This window comes from Lepisosteus platostomus, chromosome 19, assembly GCF_059453375.1.
Source record: "Lepisosteus platostomus isolate fLepPlt1 chromosome 19, fLepPlt1.hap1, whole genome shotgun sequence".
Lineage (NCBI taxonomy): Eukaryota > Metazoa > Chordata > Actinopteri > Semionotiformes > Lepisosteidae > Lepisosteus > Lepisosteus platostomus.
In genome coordinates this window covers 6,748,729-6,763,968 of record NC_142629.1, presented here as the reverse complement: position 1 = coordinate 6,763,968, position 15,240 = coordinate 6,748,729, and the positions used below count along the sequence as shown (strand labels likewise).

At 42.8% G+C, this 15,240-nt stretch overlaps 1 protein-coding gene across 8 annotated transcripts in view; it reads right to left on the bottom strand.

The window, feature by feature from the left end:
* The window catches only part of LOC148645028 (unconventional myosin-XV-like), a 94,184-nt gene that overhangs the window by 25,317 nt on the left and 53,627 nt on the right, over nucleotides 1–15,240 (bottom strand). For 5 of the 8 annotated variants that reach the window (XM_088612504.1, XM_088612505.1, XM_088612507.1 and 2 more), the window contains exons 25-36: nucleotides 14,846–14,927; nucleotides 14,101–14,231; nucleotides 13,381–13,476; nucleotides 12,668–12,903; nucleotides 10,744–10,922; nucleotides 7,660–7,732; nucleotides 6,824–7,015; nucleotides 5,989–6,104; nucleotides 4,952–5,070; nucleotides 3,299–3,419; nucleotides 2,027–2,110; nucleotides 887–948 (exon numbers count right to left, since the gene is read on the bottom strand). In XM_088612504.1, the coding sequence (XP_088468630.1) occupies nucleotides 887–948; nucleotides 2,027–2,110; nucleotides 3,299–3,419; nucleotides 4,952–5,070; nucleotides 5,989–6,104; nucleotides 6,824–7,015; nucleotides 7,660–7,732; nucleotides 10,744–10,922; nucleotides 12,668–12,903; nucleotides 13,381–13,476; nucleotides 14,101–14,231; nucleotides 14,846–14,927 (1,491 nt within the window). The remainder of the gene's footprint in view (nucleotides 1–886; nucleotides 949–2,026; nucleotides 2,111–3,298; nucleotides 3,420–4,951; nucleotides 5,071–5,988; nucleotides 6,105–6,823; nucleotides 7,016–7,659; nucleotides 7,733–10,743; nucleotides 10,923–12,667; nucleotides 12,904–13,380; nucleotides 13,477–14,100; nucleotides 14,232–14,845; nucleotides 14,928–15,240) is intronic. The other 3 variants (XM_088612506.1, XM_088612508.1, XM_088612509.1) reach the window with 3 other exon arrangements.

Sequence of the window (15,240 nt, the reverse complement as noted above, 5' to 3'; positions counted from 1 at the left end):
TATTTTAAAAAATGGATTGACACATAATCTTACATCACCTGGACAATACAATGCATTGTCTAGAAGCAACACAAAACACAATAAAAATGTTAAGATAAATGGTTGAAAACATCTAATTTAAATCAAGGAATTCCATGTTAAAACTGTATAATGCACCAGTAAGACTGTGTGCTACTTTGGTCACCACATTATAGAAAATGTGTCAGTGCTCTGCAATCACAATCAGGTACATTCCTGAGCTTAAACAAATGTCCTTCACTGACAGGATGAAAGAACTGAACCTTTTTTATTCTTGAACAGAGAATTAGGGCACCTGATCCAAGTACTCAAAATTCTCAAAGGCAATAACAAAGTCAACCCAGCGGATGTCCTCAGAACTCAGTGAAACACAAACCAGAGGACAAGTCGGAACTACATGGAAATGGATTTAAAATTGAGAACAGGAGGTATGTCTTTATCCAAACGACTGTGGGAATATGGAGAAAGCTGCCCAGCCATGTGATGTTGAAGCCACTAACCTGGATTATTTTAAGAAATAAGAAATGGTGTAATGAGATCCTTGGATCCATTAGCTAGTAATCACCAAATGGTCTACTTGTAACCATTCTGATGATCTTAAGGTTCAAACTTTGATCACCCAGCCAAAGGAAATAGAAATCCTACATCAACTGTTTTATGGCAACAAACAAATAACCATTTTAAAATATAACTTGGTGGGTTTTACTGTATAAAACGCCAAAGGCTGAGGAAACAGATCAATTCACAGGCTGATAATCATTGCTATCTAACCCCTTGTGATGTGGTTGACTGTATTATGAGCAAGCTCTGCAGACACAATATGTCATGGTAACAGCTTGGATGGTCTTTTGGTTATCTGGATACAAACCAGGAGGAATGCTTGCTGATTGATGAAGGCTTGTTGCTGAGCCAACAGCGACTGGTCCAAACCTCAAAACAGAAAGACAACAATGGAAATATAATATAATAATATATTTATTCATTCCATATAGAAGCATTAAAACAATGAATAACTTATATAATTCTCTTCTCAGTGCCATCTCAAAACACAAAACAATAAGGGGTAACTAAAGTCCACATTCCTTGCCTTTTCTAGATAACGCTTTTGAGTTTCACAGCAAATTTCATATTTCAATCTTTTACTGTTCAGTAAGATCACTTGCTGTAGTCTGACGAAAGATCACGTACAGTATATAATAATATAATATTAATAATAAACTTTATTTTATATAGCGCCATTACAAGTGGCTTCTCAAAGCTCTTTACAGATGACAACAACAATAAATAAGAAGAATACACAAGATAAAACACAATTACAATATATAGAAGAGACCGTGGATGGTGGTACTAAGAAAAGCAGAGAGGTGAAGAATGGAACCAGTTAAGTAAAGGCTTTTCTGAAGAAGAGGGTTTTGAGTCTGGATTTGAAGGAGTTTAGAGAAGGTGATATTCCTCTGATATCCTTAGGGAGAGAGTTCCAGAGCTTGGGGGCATAACAGGAGAAGGCCCTGTCACCCATACAATGTAGATGGGCTTGGGGGACAGTAAGGAGAGCAGAATTAGAAGAGCGAAGGTTGCGAGGTGGGGAGTAGGGCGATAATAGTTCAGACAGGTACTGAGGTGCCAAGCCATGCAGAGCCTTATAGGTGAGCATGAGTTTACACGAAACTTGACCGGAAGCCAGTGCAAGGACTCCAGGATGGGAGTAATGTGAACACTTGCACTAGACCTGGTCAGTATTCTAGCTGCTGAATTTTGGACATACTGCAGTTTGTTCAGAGTAGATTTAGATACCCCAGGAAGTAGAGCATTACAGTAGTCAATTCTACTATATTAGAAGACCTATGTAGATGTCCATTGATTAAAATATCTGCAGCTATTTTTCTCTTGTCAAAGAAAGAGACCCATGCTATTTTTGCCTTTTTTTAAACTGGTACTTTGTTATCACCACTTACAAAAGCCCCGAGGTTACCCAGTCTCTGTGTCGCCCACTATTGATTCCGTTTACCTGGCACATTGGGTATTGTTGGCATCATAGGCATTGACTGCATTCCTGGCATCACCTCTCCCACTGCTGACATCACTGGCACCACTGAACACAGAAGGAAGGACAAGCATTCAGCTGCAGGCTGGCAGGGCAGGGCAGAGGCACTTAAAAAATTAACCAGCTAAAATCTCATATTAACTAGAAGCAACTTTAAAGGGACAGTAGAAACATAAACGGAAACCAATTTATTTTTTCTCTGAATGCAGGAAAAAAGAGAGTGCAAAATCGTTTTCCACTTCTCACAGTCCGTATAGATTACAGCTTAAAGAGACACGTGATGAGACATCTATTGTTGTATCGGAGGAAGCACTGCACATACTGTATGATGTTACATAGGAAACCTGATTAATTATCTATGTGTTTAGATTTAGGAGTAATTATTTTTCTTGCTATAATTAAAGTACTATGGGCGCCATTACAACATATTTTATAGAATTGTGGAGTTTGAAACTTTTCAATACTTTTCAGAGAGGTTACATGAGACAGGGACATCAGGGGCTGTAATTGGCATACCAGCTGCCAAAGAACCAAAAGGAGGCTAATTGCACACTGACAGAAACAGGACAACGCAAAGGGTTTTGGCTGAAACCTTGTGCAGTCTTTGTCAGATGTGCGTGAAGAATCCCCAAACCCTTGGCATTTTGCTCTTAATTATTCAGAATGGTATTAGGCCCGACTGGCTTTCATTTACATTTTATACATGTTTCTTTCAGTTAAAATGTTCTGAAATGTAAACACCCTCCTCTATCTGCCTTGCTGCCTCTCTCCTCCCCCTTTACCACTGTTTCACTTCCTACTGCCTTTGTATGGAAGACTGACGCACACTGTACAGCTCTGTCTCCGGCACCTGTTTCAATGTTTTCCTGGTTGTATTCAATCACTGAATGATATTATCACAATAAAATATTGTTGTGATGAAATAACAACGTAGGAATTAAGAGTATTGCACAAAATTGTACAGACATATTTCAATCATGATGGTGTCTTCTAGACACGTTCCCCTAATATCTTAATTCTCATCAAATACATGGTTATGAAGACGTGTTTTCCACAAGGTAGGATCGCAACTATTGTGTTATAGCAGAACTGATTAGACCATCTTATGATTTTGGATAGATTATAACGCCATTTTTAGAAGGGGAAATTTGGCCAATTTAGAATCTTTTTAAACATTCGGAGCAGATTAGTTCTGTAGGGCCCTCCTTCTCTAGTTAGGGGACAGGACACACTCACCGGGCTGCTGTCCGGAGGCAGGGCGATCGCTGGCCCCTCTCGGCTCTCTGTCACCGCCCCCTCCCCCAGTCTTGCCTCCCCCCTTCATCCTGGTTGACACAACTGCAGGTTTCTCCAAGTCCTTGAGAGACGGAGCAATAGTGAGCACCACGTCCTCCAGCCGGGTCCCATCACTGCCCAGCCTTATCAGAGAAACCTATCTTCTTCTATCATGACTGTATACCCCCTAAAAGAAGCACACCCTCCTTTTTAAACTACTGAACTAGGCAAATCTCGCGGACCTTCCGACTGCCAATCCTTTAGCCTTAACGCTGTCGCTGGTGTAATGTTTCATATGTGCCACACCAAAGTCTTGATATTATAACATGGTAATAACACAATTCATGAGCACTGTTTATAAATCCACCAAATGCTTGCAGCCCCTCTGATAAATTTAGAGTTACATGGATGCACATACTGTTCAGATTTTCTACTTATAGTAAATTGTCTCGGTCTCAGTCTTGATAACAAATCATGCTGTCTTTTAGTCTTCTCACGTCTTTAATTCATACAGTAATGAATGAAAATGTTCATTCGGCTAGACGTAGCATAGCACTTCCCTAGTAGGAGATCAGTTATCTCCTGAGCTTTCCCATGCAGACATATTTCCTTCCATCCTAAGTAGTCTTATACATTTCCTTATGCACCCTAAGCAGCCTTATCCTACAATGACCTCGACAGTCTAAAACAATCCTGGTCCTAGAGGATTGGTGTGTGTGTCTCTGTTGTTTTCTAGGGCTCTTTGAAGCACCAGAACCTGAAGAGCTGGGACAAGCTATTGAACTGGTTCAGTTTGGCCACAAATGAGCTGATTCAAGTAGTTATGAGCCCAGCTGGACTGAAAAAGCTGTAGACACTCCTGCCCTCTAGGACTAGGACTGGTGACCCCACCTGGAACGTACGAGATTGGATTTATCCTATTCCAGTTCAGAACTGAAAATATGGATCTGATATAGGAACACTTCTTTAGTTTTTCCTGCTTGGAACTTTCACTAATTCTGAGAGGCTCTTGTTTTTTCTACAATTCTTTAAATATCATTTTAACTCTTGTGTATCACATTGTAGGGCACTGAATCCTCAAAACAACTGAGAACCAACAACATTGCTTTTAAACAAATATTGAAAGAATTTCACTATTCTACTGACACTGTTTACAAACAGTGGAACCAGATCCACTTCACAAACAGGCCAACATTAAAAGTGTTGATCCTGCACAAATCAGTAGATCATATAATTATAAGAATTACGGTAATACAGTAACTTAATCACCCCTATGCTAGCAGGAATTCAATTGCTGATAGAACACATCTGATACACGCAAAATCTAATACACGCCAGATCAAATAGCCCACTCACAATACACAGTGCCACCAGTCACTTCTCATTTTAATATGTATAAATTACAGTATGTGTACACAGTAATGGAGAATGCAATATTAGAAACCCTAAAGAGCAAGACTGTTTACTTTTGTAAAAAACAGTATGCATGAAAAGAAGACTAAACTATAGAACGTTCAAACAGGTCTTTCTTTAGACAGGCTATGAGCTCAACAGGTGTAATGAGACACTGTGGAACAGATACAGGGGGATGAGACTGAAGAGGCGTGTTCTCACCCCATTCCCATACGAGAGCACTGGGTCAAATAGGCTGTCGAGGTAGCGGTCCAGCCCCTTCTGGGAACGAGGCTCGCTGAACGTGTCAGAGTCTGCGGGCGGCGACAGGAAGGTGGGAGCTGCAGTGTTAGAGAGCCACGCCAGTCCAGCACACTCACACCATTCCCTCAAGACAACCGAATCAAAACTACGATCAGATCGACAATAATAATTAATTATAATAATTCCTTACACTTACATAGCGCTTTTCTGGACACTTCACTCAAAGCGCTTTACAGGTAATGGGGACTCCCCTCCACCACCACCAGTGTGCAGCCCCCACCTGGATGATGCGACGGCAGCCATAGTGCGCCAGAACGCTCACCACATATCAGCTCTCAGTGGGGAGGAGAGAAGAGTGATGAAGCCAATTAAAAGAGGGGGAATTTTAGGAGGCCGTGAGTGGTAAGGGCCAATGGGAAATTTGGCCAGGACGCCGGGGTTACACCCCTACTCTTTCCACGAAACACCCTGGGATTTTTAATGACCACAGAGAGTCAGGACCTCTGTTTTACATATCATCCGAAGGACGGCGCCTTTTTACAGTGTAGTGTCACCGTCACTATACTGGGGCATTAGGACCCACATGGACCGCAGGGTGAGCGCCCCCTGCTGGCTCCACTAACACCTCTTCCAGCAGCAACCTTAGTTTTTCCCAGGAGGTCTCCCATCCAGGTACTGACCAGGCTCACACCAGCTTCAGTGGGTTGCCAATTGTGAGTTGCAGAGTGATATGGCTGCTGGCCATATCAGACAACCCAGCCAACAACATGACAACACAGCCTCAGAGCTGCTGAATAAACACAGAAGGAAATTAAGTCACCTGGGCAGAAATAATGCAATTTTTTTTCCATTCCTGTGAAATCCCTCTCACATTTGTTACAACAGTGACCAACAGCCCCCTATCGTTTCTCAAGGACTAGAGCTTCTCTTTGGGCCCTTTTTGTTCTGGTTGATTCTGGACAGAGCCGGTGGGCACTCCTGCATTTTCTGCTCACCGTGGCTGTGATACCCATCGGAGTCGGGCAGGCTGGAAGCTGGCAGGCCCGGGGACCGCGTGGCATGAGGGACAGGGCTGTCCTCGTCAGATTCAAATCCATTCCCAAACACGCTGCTGCCGAAACAAGGACATAGACATCCTGAACCCTGTTCCAAGTTATTTCCTCAGACCACGCCTTGCTACAGTAGGTTCTCGCAAAAGATGGTCACTAGTTAAGGACTGATTCCCTTCAGGTGGAAAAGTATTGCTTATATACAGTAGCTTGCATTTGTAAAGGAAATTAAACTCTCATCCTTGTGAAACCTTTGGAAATGTGTTACTTCTAGATCACAGGATACCATGTCTCTTTTTGGATTCCATGTCTAAATTTACAGGTGTCCCCAACTCCCCAACAAAGACACATTGTGATTTTTTTACTAGATTGAAATTCCCTGAAGTAGCCTCAGCTGCTCTTAAATTCACATATTTTACACCTTCATAGAAAAATCTACCTGGAATAGTTTTTTTTCCAGTGCAGTTACTGGATTTGCCTTTCATTCTTTAGGCATCTTGGCCATAAATTATGGGGAATTGAATTTGCAGTTGGCTGCTGAATCAAACTTTTGACTGACTTCAGGCCTTGTTGAAGTTCAAATTTCTTTAAGCTCTATGAATTTTAATTGCAAGAAATTGGTCAGAATATACTACAGATTGAACTGATTGCACTTCTATCTTTGTGGTCTTCTCTCTACTGTGTGCTTTTTTGCTGTTTCACACAACATACTGTACACTTCTTTTGCAAAAAAAAAAGAAAACGCTTTCAGTGCTGCTGAACAATTCACTGCATCACCTACACATTGGCATTGGGCCTGACTCTGGCTGGACCTTCGGAGGAGATGAGGAAGTAGGATTTCTGCTTGGGGAAGTCTGGGATTAACTCCAGGTCGGAGATGAGATCCATCACATAATCGTGTCCTGCCAGCTCCACCCACTGGCTCTGGTCCTTCATGGAAATGGAGCAGCCCCTCCAGCCCTCTGTCACACCCCTGCAGGCGGAGCAGCAAAGCACCAGCTGGGACAAGAGAGTCCAAAGAGGACTGCTACACTGATGTGGCACAAAACTCCAGGTCAATGGCTTAGGTCTTTCAGCAGTTTCAAATGGGCTGGCATTAATGTTCTTCCCCTGCATCAGATTTGACCATGTTTCTCTACTCATGAGAGGCGAGGCGGTGGCACTGTGGCTAAGGATCTGCGCCTGTGACTAGAAGGTTACCGGTTCAAATCCCACAGCTGGTAGAGGAATCCTCTGTTGGGCCCCTGAGCAAGGCCCTTAACCCCAACTGCTCCAGGGGTGCCGTATAAATGGCTGACCCTGTGCTCTGACCCCAAGCTTCTCTCACCCTGCCTGTGTGTCTCATAGAGAGCAGGATGGGGCAAATTCATAATACAAGAAATTGTATATGGCCAATAAAGTGATCTTATCTTATCCTACTCCCTGTTTCAGTTTCAGAGTTCTCATTTATTCCTACAGCAGGTTTTAAAAATGCGCTCAACTCCTTTCAGTCTCACAGTGCCAAACCTTCAGCAGGTAAACATGGGACGAATGCCCCCTGGCTCTCAAGATGAGACTATTAATCCCGTGACGTTTTTCAGAGGAGGGCTGAAGAGCCTGTGGAAAGTCTGGCCTTACCTGTGGCGCAAAACGTCTCCTGCCAGCTCCTCTCCAGTGGTCCAGGAGTGAACAGGACACAGGAAGGATTCGCCTGGAGAAGAGTGGAGAGCTCTGAAGCCAAACACTTTTTGCCACAGATGAGAAAATCCAGTCCCGGGTGTACCCCTGGGCATAGGATCTATTGGTCTCTATGAACTACAAATGAATCCTGCAGAATAACAAGAACTCCAATTCCTATGCAAAGCTGAAAACCACCAGACTATCCAGGACTGATGTTGTACAGTACTTACCTGGTCTGGGATCTGGAAAAATGAAAGAACCTGAGATACTGTATATGTAATTTTTATCAACCACATAGCAGCTAAACTTATTTTTTTTAAGCTCTACGAATAGTTTAGCTGCAAACTGACTTTACCGGGAAAGTGCTTCAAATACTAAAAAGTATGATCTTTTTGGCAGATGTCCTAAATGATTTAAGGCTCAATGTTAAGTAGAGGTGGAAAAGGAGACAACAGATTTTCAAGTTAAGAGAAAGTACAACAGAATTATGAAAAGATTGTTGTACTGATTCCAAATTTATAACAGGTGCTGCAAAAAAACAAAACAAATATGAGAGCATGCCTAGTAAGTATGAATTGCAAGCACACACAGACAGCAGTGGCACAAAGCAGTAACAGACACCCCCAGCTGGAATGTGTTGAATGTTTCCAGTAAAAACTGGCAAAGTGGGGATACAATTACCAAATAAATAAAACATTAGCAATCAGAAATTAGTGAAAAACTAGAAAGATGACTCTGGGACATGAAGTGCTTAACTCTGCTGTAAGTGAGTCCTCCACTGTTTTATTCCAGCAGGGGTAAAGAAAATTAGCCTTCCGATTTCCCATTTGTCAAATGACTTAGTGGCACACTTCAACAAGGATCAGATATCGATCTAATCCTCTCTAAACTTTCCACAGAGGCAAAACTAACATCTTGGTCTCCTGACAGAAGGAAATGGGAGAAAACAGGAGATGCTCTTCTGGCAAGCAGTGAAACTTGTCTCATAGTAACAGCTATAAACAATCAGTTATATATAGAGAAGACTACAAGGGTGCCAAGAGAATCTACTTTCAATCACAGTCTTGCTTAATTGAGCAGTTGAGTCATTAAAAAGGGCTATTGATTTCTCCAATTGCCATTCATGTGATGATTGTTTGTTCAAGGTGTCCTGACCGTATAAAATTTAAAACCACCAGCTACATATACTGCATGTATAATTAAAAGGCTTCTGCACGGAACAAGCGTATAACAAATGCATTCTCTCCACCTGACATCATGATTCTTGCTTTCAGGGAGAATGATTCTGACCTCAGGTGACTGACTCTGTATTGGGCAGAGGAGGTGCTTGTAGAAGGACGCTGTCTACTTGAAAAATCCCCAGGCTCCTCTACTCATTCGTGTCCGAATCGTGAGAACATGCTCTTCACAAAAAGCACTTCTATTACAAAATCAAAATTGATGTGCTGTAAAACAATACACCTGACTAAAATGCCATTTCATAAGTGCACAGGATGTCAAATAACATAAATCACACTATATGAAGTATCAAGCTTTTTAAGCTTTTGTTTTTTAAATTCGGAATGACCAAATTTTTGGAATGACCATTTTTGTCACAAATTTGGAAAAGCCAGCTGTTTCTTTATAATCATCTTTCTGGCAATGATTCCAGCACCTGCAAGCATTTATCATCTGATGTGCTGTGAGCTCCACAGTGCCTGACAGGAGAGTGACAACCCATTGGAGGAGCAGAGCATCTCACAATGATGTCACTGCAGGCCTGGCAAGCCAGAGGAGCAGCTGGTAGCTTGTGAGAGCGTGAGAGCCCTGGCTGAATAGCCCCAAGCCTGAGGCAGTGATGCTCTGCCAGCAGAGCCTTGCCACATGGAGGATTCTGCACACAGGCAGCTGGTGATCACACAGATCAAAGAAAAAAACTGAATTTTGCATTAGAAAAGAAATACAACATTTCGACTGTGGAGCCTTCTTCAGGTGTCACCTTCAGGTGGAATAAAACTTTTGAATAAACCTTTACTTGTTCCTTAATAATCACACAAGTTACAAAAAACAAATGCCCCAAGACAATAAGCACTTTCACACCAGTGGTATTGACCTCTCTAGTTATTGTTAAAAGGCATGTTCTCCACCAGGTAGAGCACCTACTGGAGCAAACAGTGATTGTTCTTCCAATGAAAACTCCACTGTTTTAATGTGTGTACTACAACAAGGACTTTATTCTGTAGAACTTTCATTGAATCTGTCATTAAAACAGTCACTGTGGTAGCCTGATTTGGTAGCCTTAATACACGTAATAAAAAACAGACTCAGTAGGATAGTGAAGGTAGCCAGTAAAGTATTGGTGTACTGTACAACAGCTACAGCTTTCAGACATCTATGTCAAGCACATAGTGCAGAGGGCCAATATAATCATTGACTGTCAGGACCACCCCTTGCACTGTGAATTTGAACTCTTTCAATTTAGACTGCCTAGATTCTAGAGGAAGAGACCTGAGTCGTCTTTTATTCCCACCACTATCAACACAGGTTGGGACAACTGGGACAACTGACTGTACATTCACTTTATATTGATTTTCTTTCTTATTATACAGCTGATAAATGTATTGTGTGTTAATTGTATTGTATAATGTGTTATGTCTCTTAAATGGATTGCATTATGTCTCTACCTGCCTATAAAGCAAAGTATCCATCTGGGACAATTAAGTAAGTCTCAAAGGTTATTTGAGGCAGAGGAATCCAACTCCATTGAGCCCCTGAGCTTGGCCCTTTCAGCTTCTCTCTCCCCGTCTGTGTACCTGTGTGTCTCACAGAGAGCAAGCTGGGGTATGCTAAAAAAAACAAATTCCTAACGCAAGAAATTGTATACGGCCAATCAAGTGATCTAATCTTATTTTATTTCTGAGGCACTGGAAACATAATAGCACAAATCAGGAAGGAAAGGGTTAAAACCTTAGGACAGTGGAGCCCAGTCAGGCAATCAGTTTGATACAGACCACAATAAGCAAAGACAAGGGTTAAGTCTGGTCACACTGTTCATCTACTCACCATCCAAGCAATGCACTTGCAGTACCATGCTTGCACGTTTCCTATTGGCTGTCCACTCCAGTAGAGAAAGCGGGTAGGTTCTGGCTGTCTCTGGGCCATACTGGGACTTCTGCATGGCCTGGATGAGCCTATGCTGGCAAACAGCTTTGTAGCCATTGTAGGCATAGTCTGAGACATACCTGCACAGCAAGGAACCAAGCCAGGACTGAGCTAGCCTTCTTATTAGAAGGGCAACAATGAATGCATGCACAGCAGACTGATAAAATAATAGAGGTACATCTGATGAACTGATGTGTGCATTTTCAAGAGGATGTACTTGAAATACGAACCTGAAGAGCCACATTACTCCTGGGATAGCTCCAGACTGGGTACAGCATCTTCTATTTATATATCTGTTCATCTGAGACAGGTCACTGGCAGGGGATGGATGGAAGGGACCTGTAGATTCAGACCCTCCATGCCTATTTTGATCACCTGCGTATCGGAGTCTAATTTCGGAAGCGCATGCTTGTTTGCCATGGAAACCTTCCGTGCAATGTGTGTGAATTGGAGAATATTGTTCTTTATAAGGAAACACAATCTGGGCTAGTTTTTGTCTCGCAGGAGAGAAGCAAAAAAAAGCCCAACCAGCATGGAATAATGGTTAGGGCTCTGGACTGTTCACCAGAAGGTTAATAATAATAATAATAATAATAATAATAATAATAATAATAATAATAATAATAATAATAATAATAATAATAATAATAATTGCTTACACTTATATAGCGCTTTTCTGGACACTCCACTCAAAGCGCTTTACAGGTAATGGGGATCCCCTCCACCACCACCAAGGTTGCATATTCAAGGTTCCAGGACAACACTACTGCTATTTGAGGAAGTGTGTGATAGCATGGCTGTGGGATAATGTCACTCCACACACAACAAAGGGACCAGGACTACTTCCTGACTTTACACAGGTTCAAGATAAGGAAACAAACCAAAATTAACACTAAACTCTATTGGGTCCTAACTATGCTAAAAACAATACACTGTTTTTCTGACAGCTATTCTATGTTACTGCTCAAGTCAAATCTAGTTTGCTACCTAGTGTATAGACAACAAGTGAAGTGCACAACCTTTTATCAAATCAAAAACCATATGAACATCCTGCCATAATACAATTAACAACATACAATTGATGGCACACAGATTCTCCTGTGCTCTATTTATGGGACAGATGCCATGGGCGGAGTGGTGGCTCTGTGGCTAAGGATCTGTGCCTGGGGCTGGAAGGTTGCTGGTTCAAATTGCGCGGCCAGCAGGAATCCTACTCCTTGGGCCCCTGAGCAAGGCCCTGAATCCCAGCTGCTCCAGGGGTGCTGTATAAATGGCTGACCCTGTGCTCTGACCCCAAGCTTCTCTCCCTGTCTGTGTGTCTCATGGAGGGCAAGCTGGGGTCTGCGAAAAGACGGATTCCTAATGCAAGAAATTGTATACGGCTAATGAAGTAATGTTATATCACTTCTCTTATCTCAGGTGAGCACCAGCCACTTAAATGGGCTTTGTGCTGCCCCCTGGTGGTGGGGCCGTTGTAATTACAGGTCAGGAGTTCACTCCAACAGAGGCCTAAAATGTAATTATATAATTATAAGATATTTCCCCACATGCTCCAGGTCAACCAGCCACATACAGTGAGTACAAACATCGGCTGAGTCCAGAGACAGACTCAGGTTAATCCTGGAGACTCCAGTATTCTGTCTGTTTACAGGTATGAGGATAAGCTATAGGTAGATAATTATAGGCAGGTGAACTATTTCGTCCATTCACTTGGGGACTAATTCAGTTTGAGCGTGTTAACCAATGTTCAAGGCTTACTATAAACATTTCCTACACAGAAATATTCAGTGTCCAGGCCCAGAGAGGAAAGGCAGGCATGTCTTACTTCAGGAGGTACTTCTCCAGCTTTGCCGAAGGTGCGAACGCACTCAGGCAGGCCGACAGCAGGAGCCAGCCTCGCTCAGCATTGACGGTGTTGCTGTTCTTCCAGACCTGATTGGCGATCTGGGAAAGGATCTCATCCCTCAGCTCAGGCATGGACAGGCCCTTCTGGAGGATGTAGTTCCCAAAGAGGTTCTCCTGGGCCCCGTTAAGATGCGGGTCCCCCATGAACCGCAAAACCTTAACAGAAAAATCCCGTCACATACGTCGGTTTGGGGTTCATCCTGTCCACGTTTGTACACCACAGCAGTTTGTCTGCCCCTTTTCAAGGGATTTTTACCTTTTGCAAAACAAATCGTATTTCCTTCATCATTATTTGCTTTAATTTTCTAAACTACTGGGGAACCTAAGCATGTTACCTACACTCTGCATACCTGCATGTTATAAAGAGTAATAAGACAGATCTGACAATGCTGTCCCTTCAATCAGTCTTAATTCCTTTAAAATATAGTCTTATTTCACTCTGATATTATCTTACTAGATTTTTATGGGTTGATGGTGATGATATTGTTCTTTCCTATAGCCATGCAGCCTCTGATAGTAGCAGACCTTAATATGTTCAGATCTAATAATGTTTCGTTTTCATTCTGATTTTCATAATCTAGCATACAGTACACACACCCACTTATGTGCATGTTGATAGAATGGTCCTCCTACCATTATAAAGACATTCAGAGCCTCCTGTCTCAACTCCTCTTCAACGTGGGTTAGGGGGTGATCCAGGGGAGCTGTCAGCATTCCAAACTGAGGTTCCTGCAAATCAAGACAGGGTGTGTCATATGTGGGGGCAGAGGGTAGGTCTTTCACCTGCCTTCCACTTACAGGTAACCTATAAGGAATCTACAGAAACTCTATTGATAGTGCTGTGACTATAGACCACACACACTGCTTTCTACTGAGGGGCTTTGAGTGCTGAAGTCTGCCCTCTGTGAAGCAGACTGGAATGTCAACATGGACGGAGCAGTGGCACTGTGGCTAAGGATCTGCGCCTGTGGCTGGAAGGTTGCTGGTTCAAATCCTGTGGTCGGCAGAGGAATCCTACTCTGTTGGGCCCCTGAGCAAGGTGCCATATAAATGGCTGACCCTGCGCTCTGACCCCAAGCTTCTCTCCCTGCCTGTGTGTCTCATGGAGAGCAAGCTGGGGTATGCGAAATGGCAAATTCCTAATAAAAGAAATTGTATATGGCCAATAAAGTGATCTTATCTTACATAACCTGATGTATAAGCAATTCATGCAACTTTTCATTTTCTCCAGAGATAAAGATGTTCGGAGTCTTTCACTTTGCTCATTCAGCGGAGACAATTCCAATACGGCATGCTTTTAAATCAAGAATTTAATCTTTAAAAAGATTCATGCAAACGAGAGAATGTCCTTACCTGGAAATGGACTTGAATGTATTTGGAGATGGGGTAGTTGTTGATGTCTAGGGGCAGAGTGAGTTGGGTCTCAGTTGGTATCTTTGGGGCTTGGACCAGGGCCAGGCAACCAGAGTGCAGTTCTTTACCAGCTAAGATGCAAACCAACGAGATGAAAATCAATAATAATGAGAGCTGAAGGCACGTCCATCTCTCAGGCCAGTTTTCATTTCATTGTCACTGTAAGGGTTCTTGCTTGTACAGTTTTTTTTTAGTTCTCCATTTGCACAAACACAACACTTCCTATTCATAGCAATAATAATAATTCCTTACACATATATAGTGCTGTTCTGGACACTCCACACAAAGCGCTTTACAGGCAATGGGGATCCCCTCCACCACCACCAGTGTGCAGCCCCACCTGGATGATGCACCAGTAAGCTCCCCACACCTCTACTCTTTATTGTATATTCCTCTTTTTATTCTGAATTTCTACTAATCTCTGTGGCCTAATGAGCACAAAGCATTGTTGTGACCTAAAGAGAAGATCACCTATTGCATGCCTTAACTGAGGAAGTGTTTCAGAGCAACTGAACCCAAGACCACCCTGCTGTTTCCTCTGGTGACAGTGCCCGAATCAGAACAGAGATCAGAGAATGCCTATGGTTTTGCAGCAGTGAAGCAGCTCGGAAGAGTTTGCAGAAAGTGAGAACAGGCTATCAAACATCCTGCATTAAAAAAGGAAGATATTGGAGACGTTGGTGACCTGCAACAGCCTGCAGCAGCCCCCCCAGCTCCGCTGGGATGACCAGGTGAGTGACATTGATGACCTCTCTTCTTGTGAGCTCCTGGAAACACACAGGGTTCAGAGTTACAGGCGGCAGCTGGTGAGAGTGATGTGGTTCACAGACAGAGCATTAGGACCATTGTGGCTGAGCAGCTGAACAACGGACTGCAGTCACTGCAATTTTCCACTAGAGGTCAGTACAGGACCTCTAATGTTTGTAGGTACAGGTTGAAAATCCTTTATCCGAAATTCCAAAATCCGAAAACCTTCAAAATCTGAAACTTTCCAGCTCACAGTGATATCATCGATGACGTACCCTCTCCCTCAAGTTTCTCAGACCTGATGTAGTTGTAATGTCTGGGGCTGCATTTATC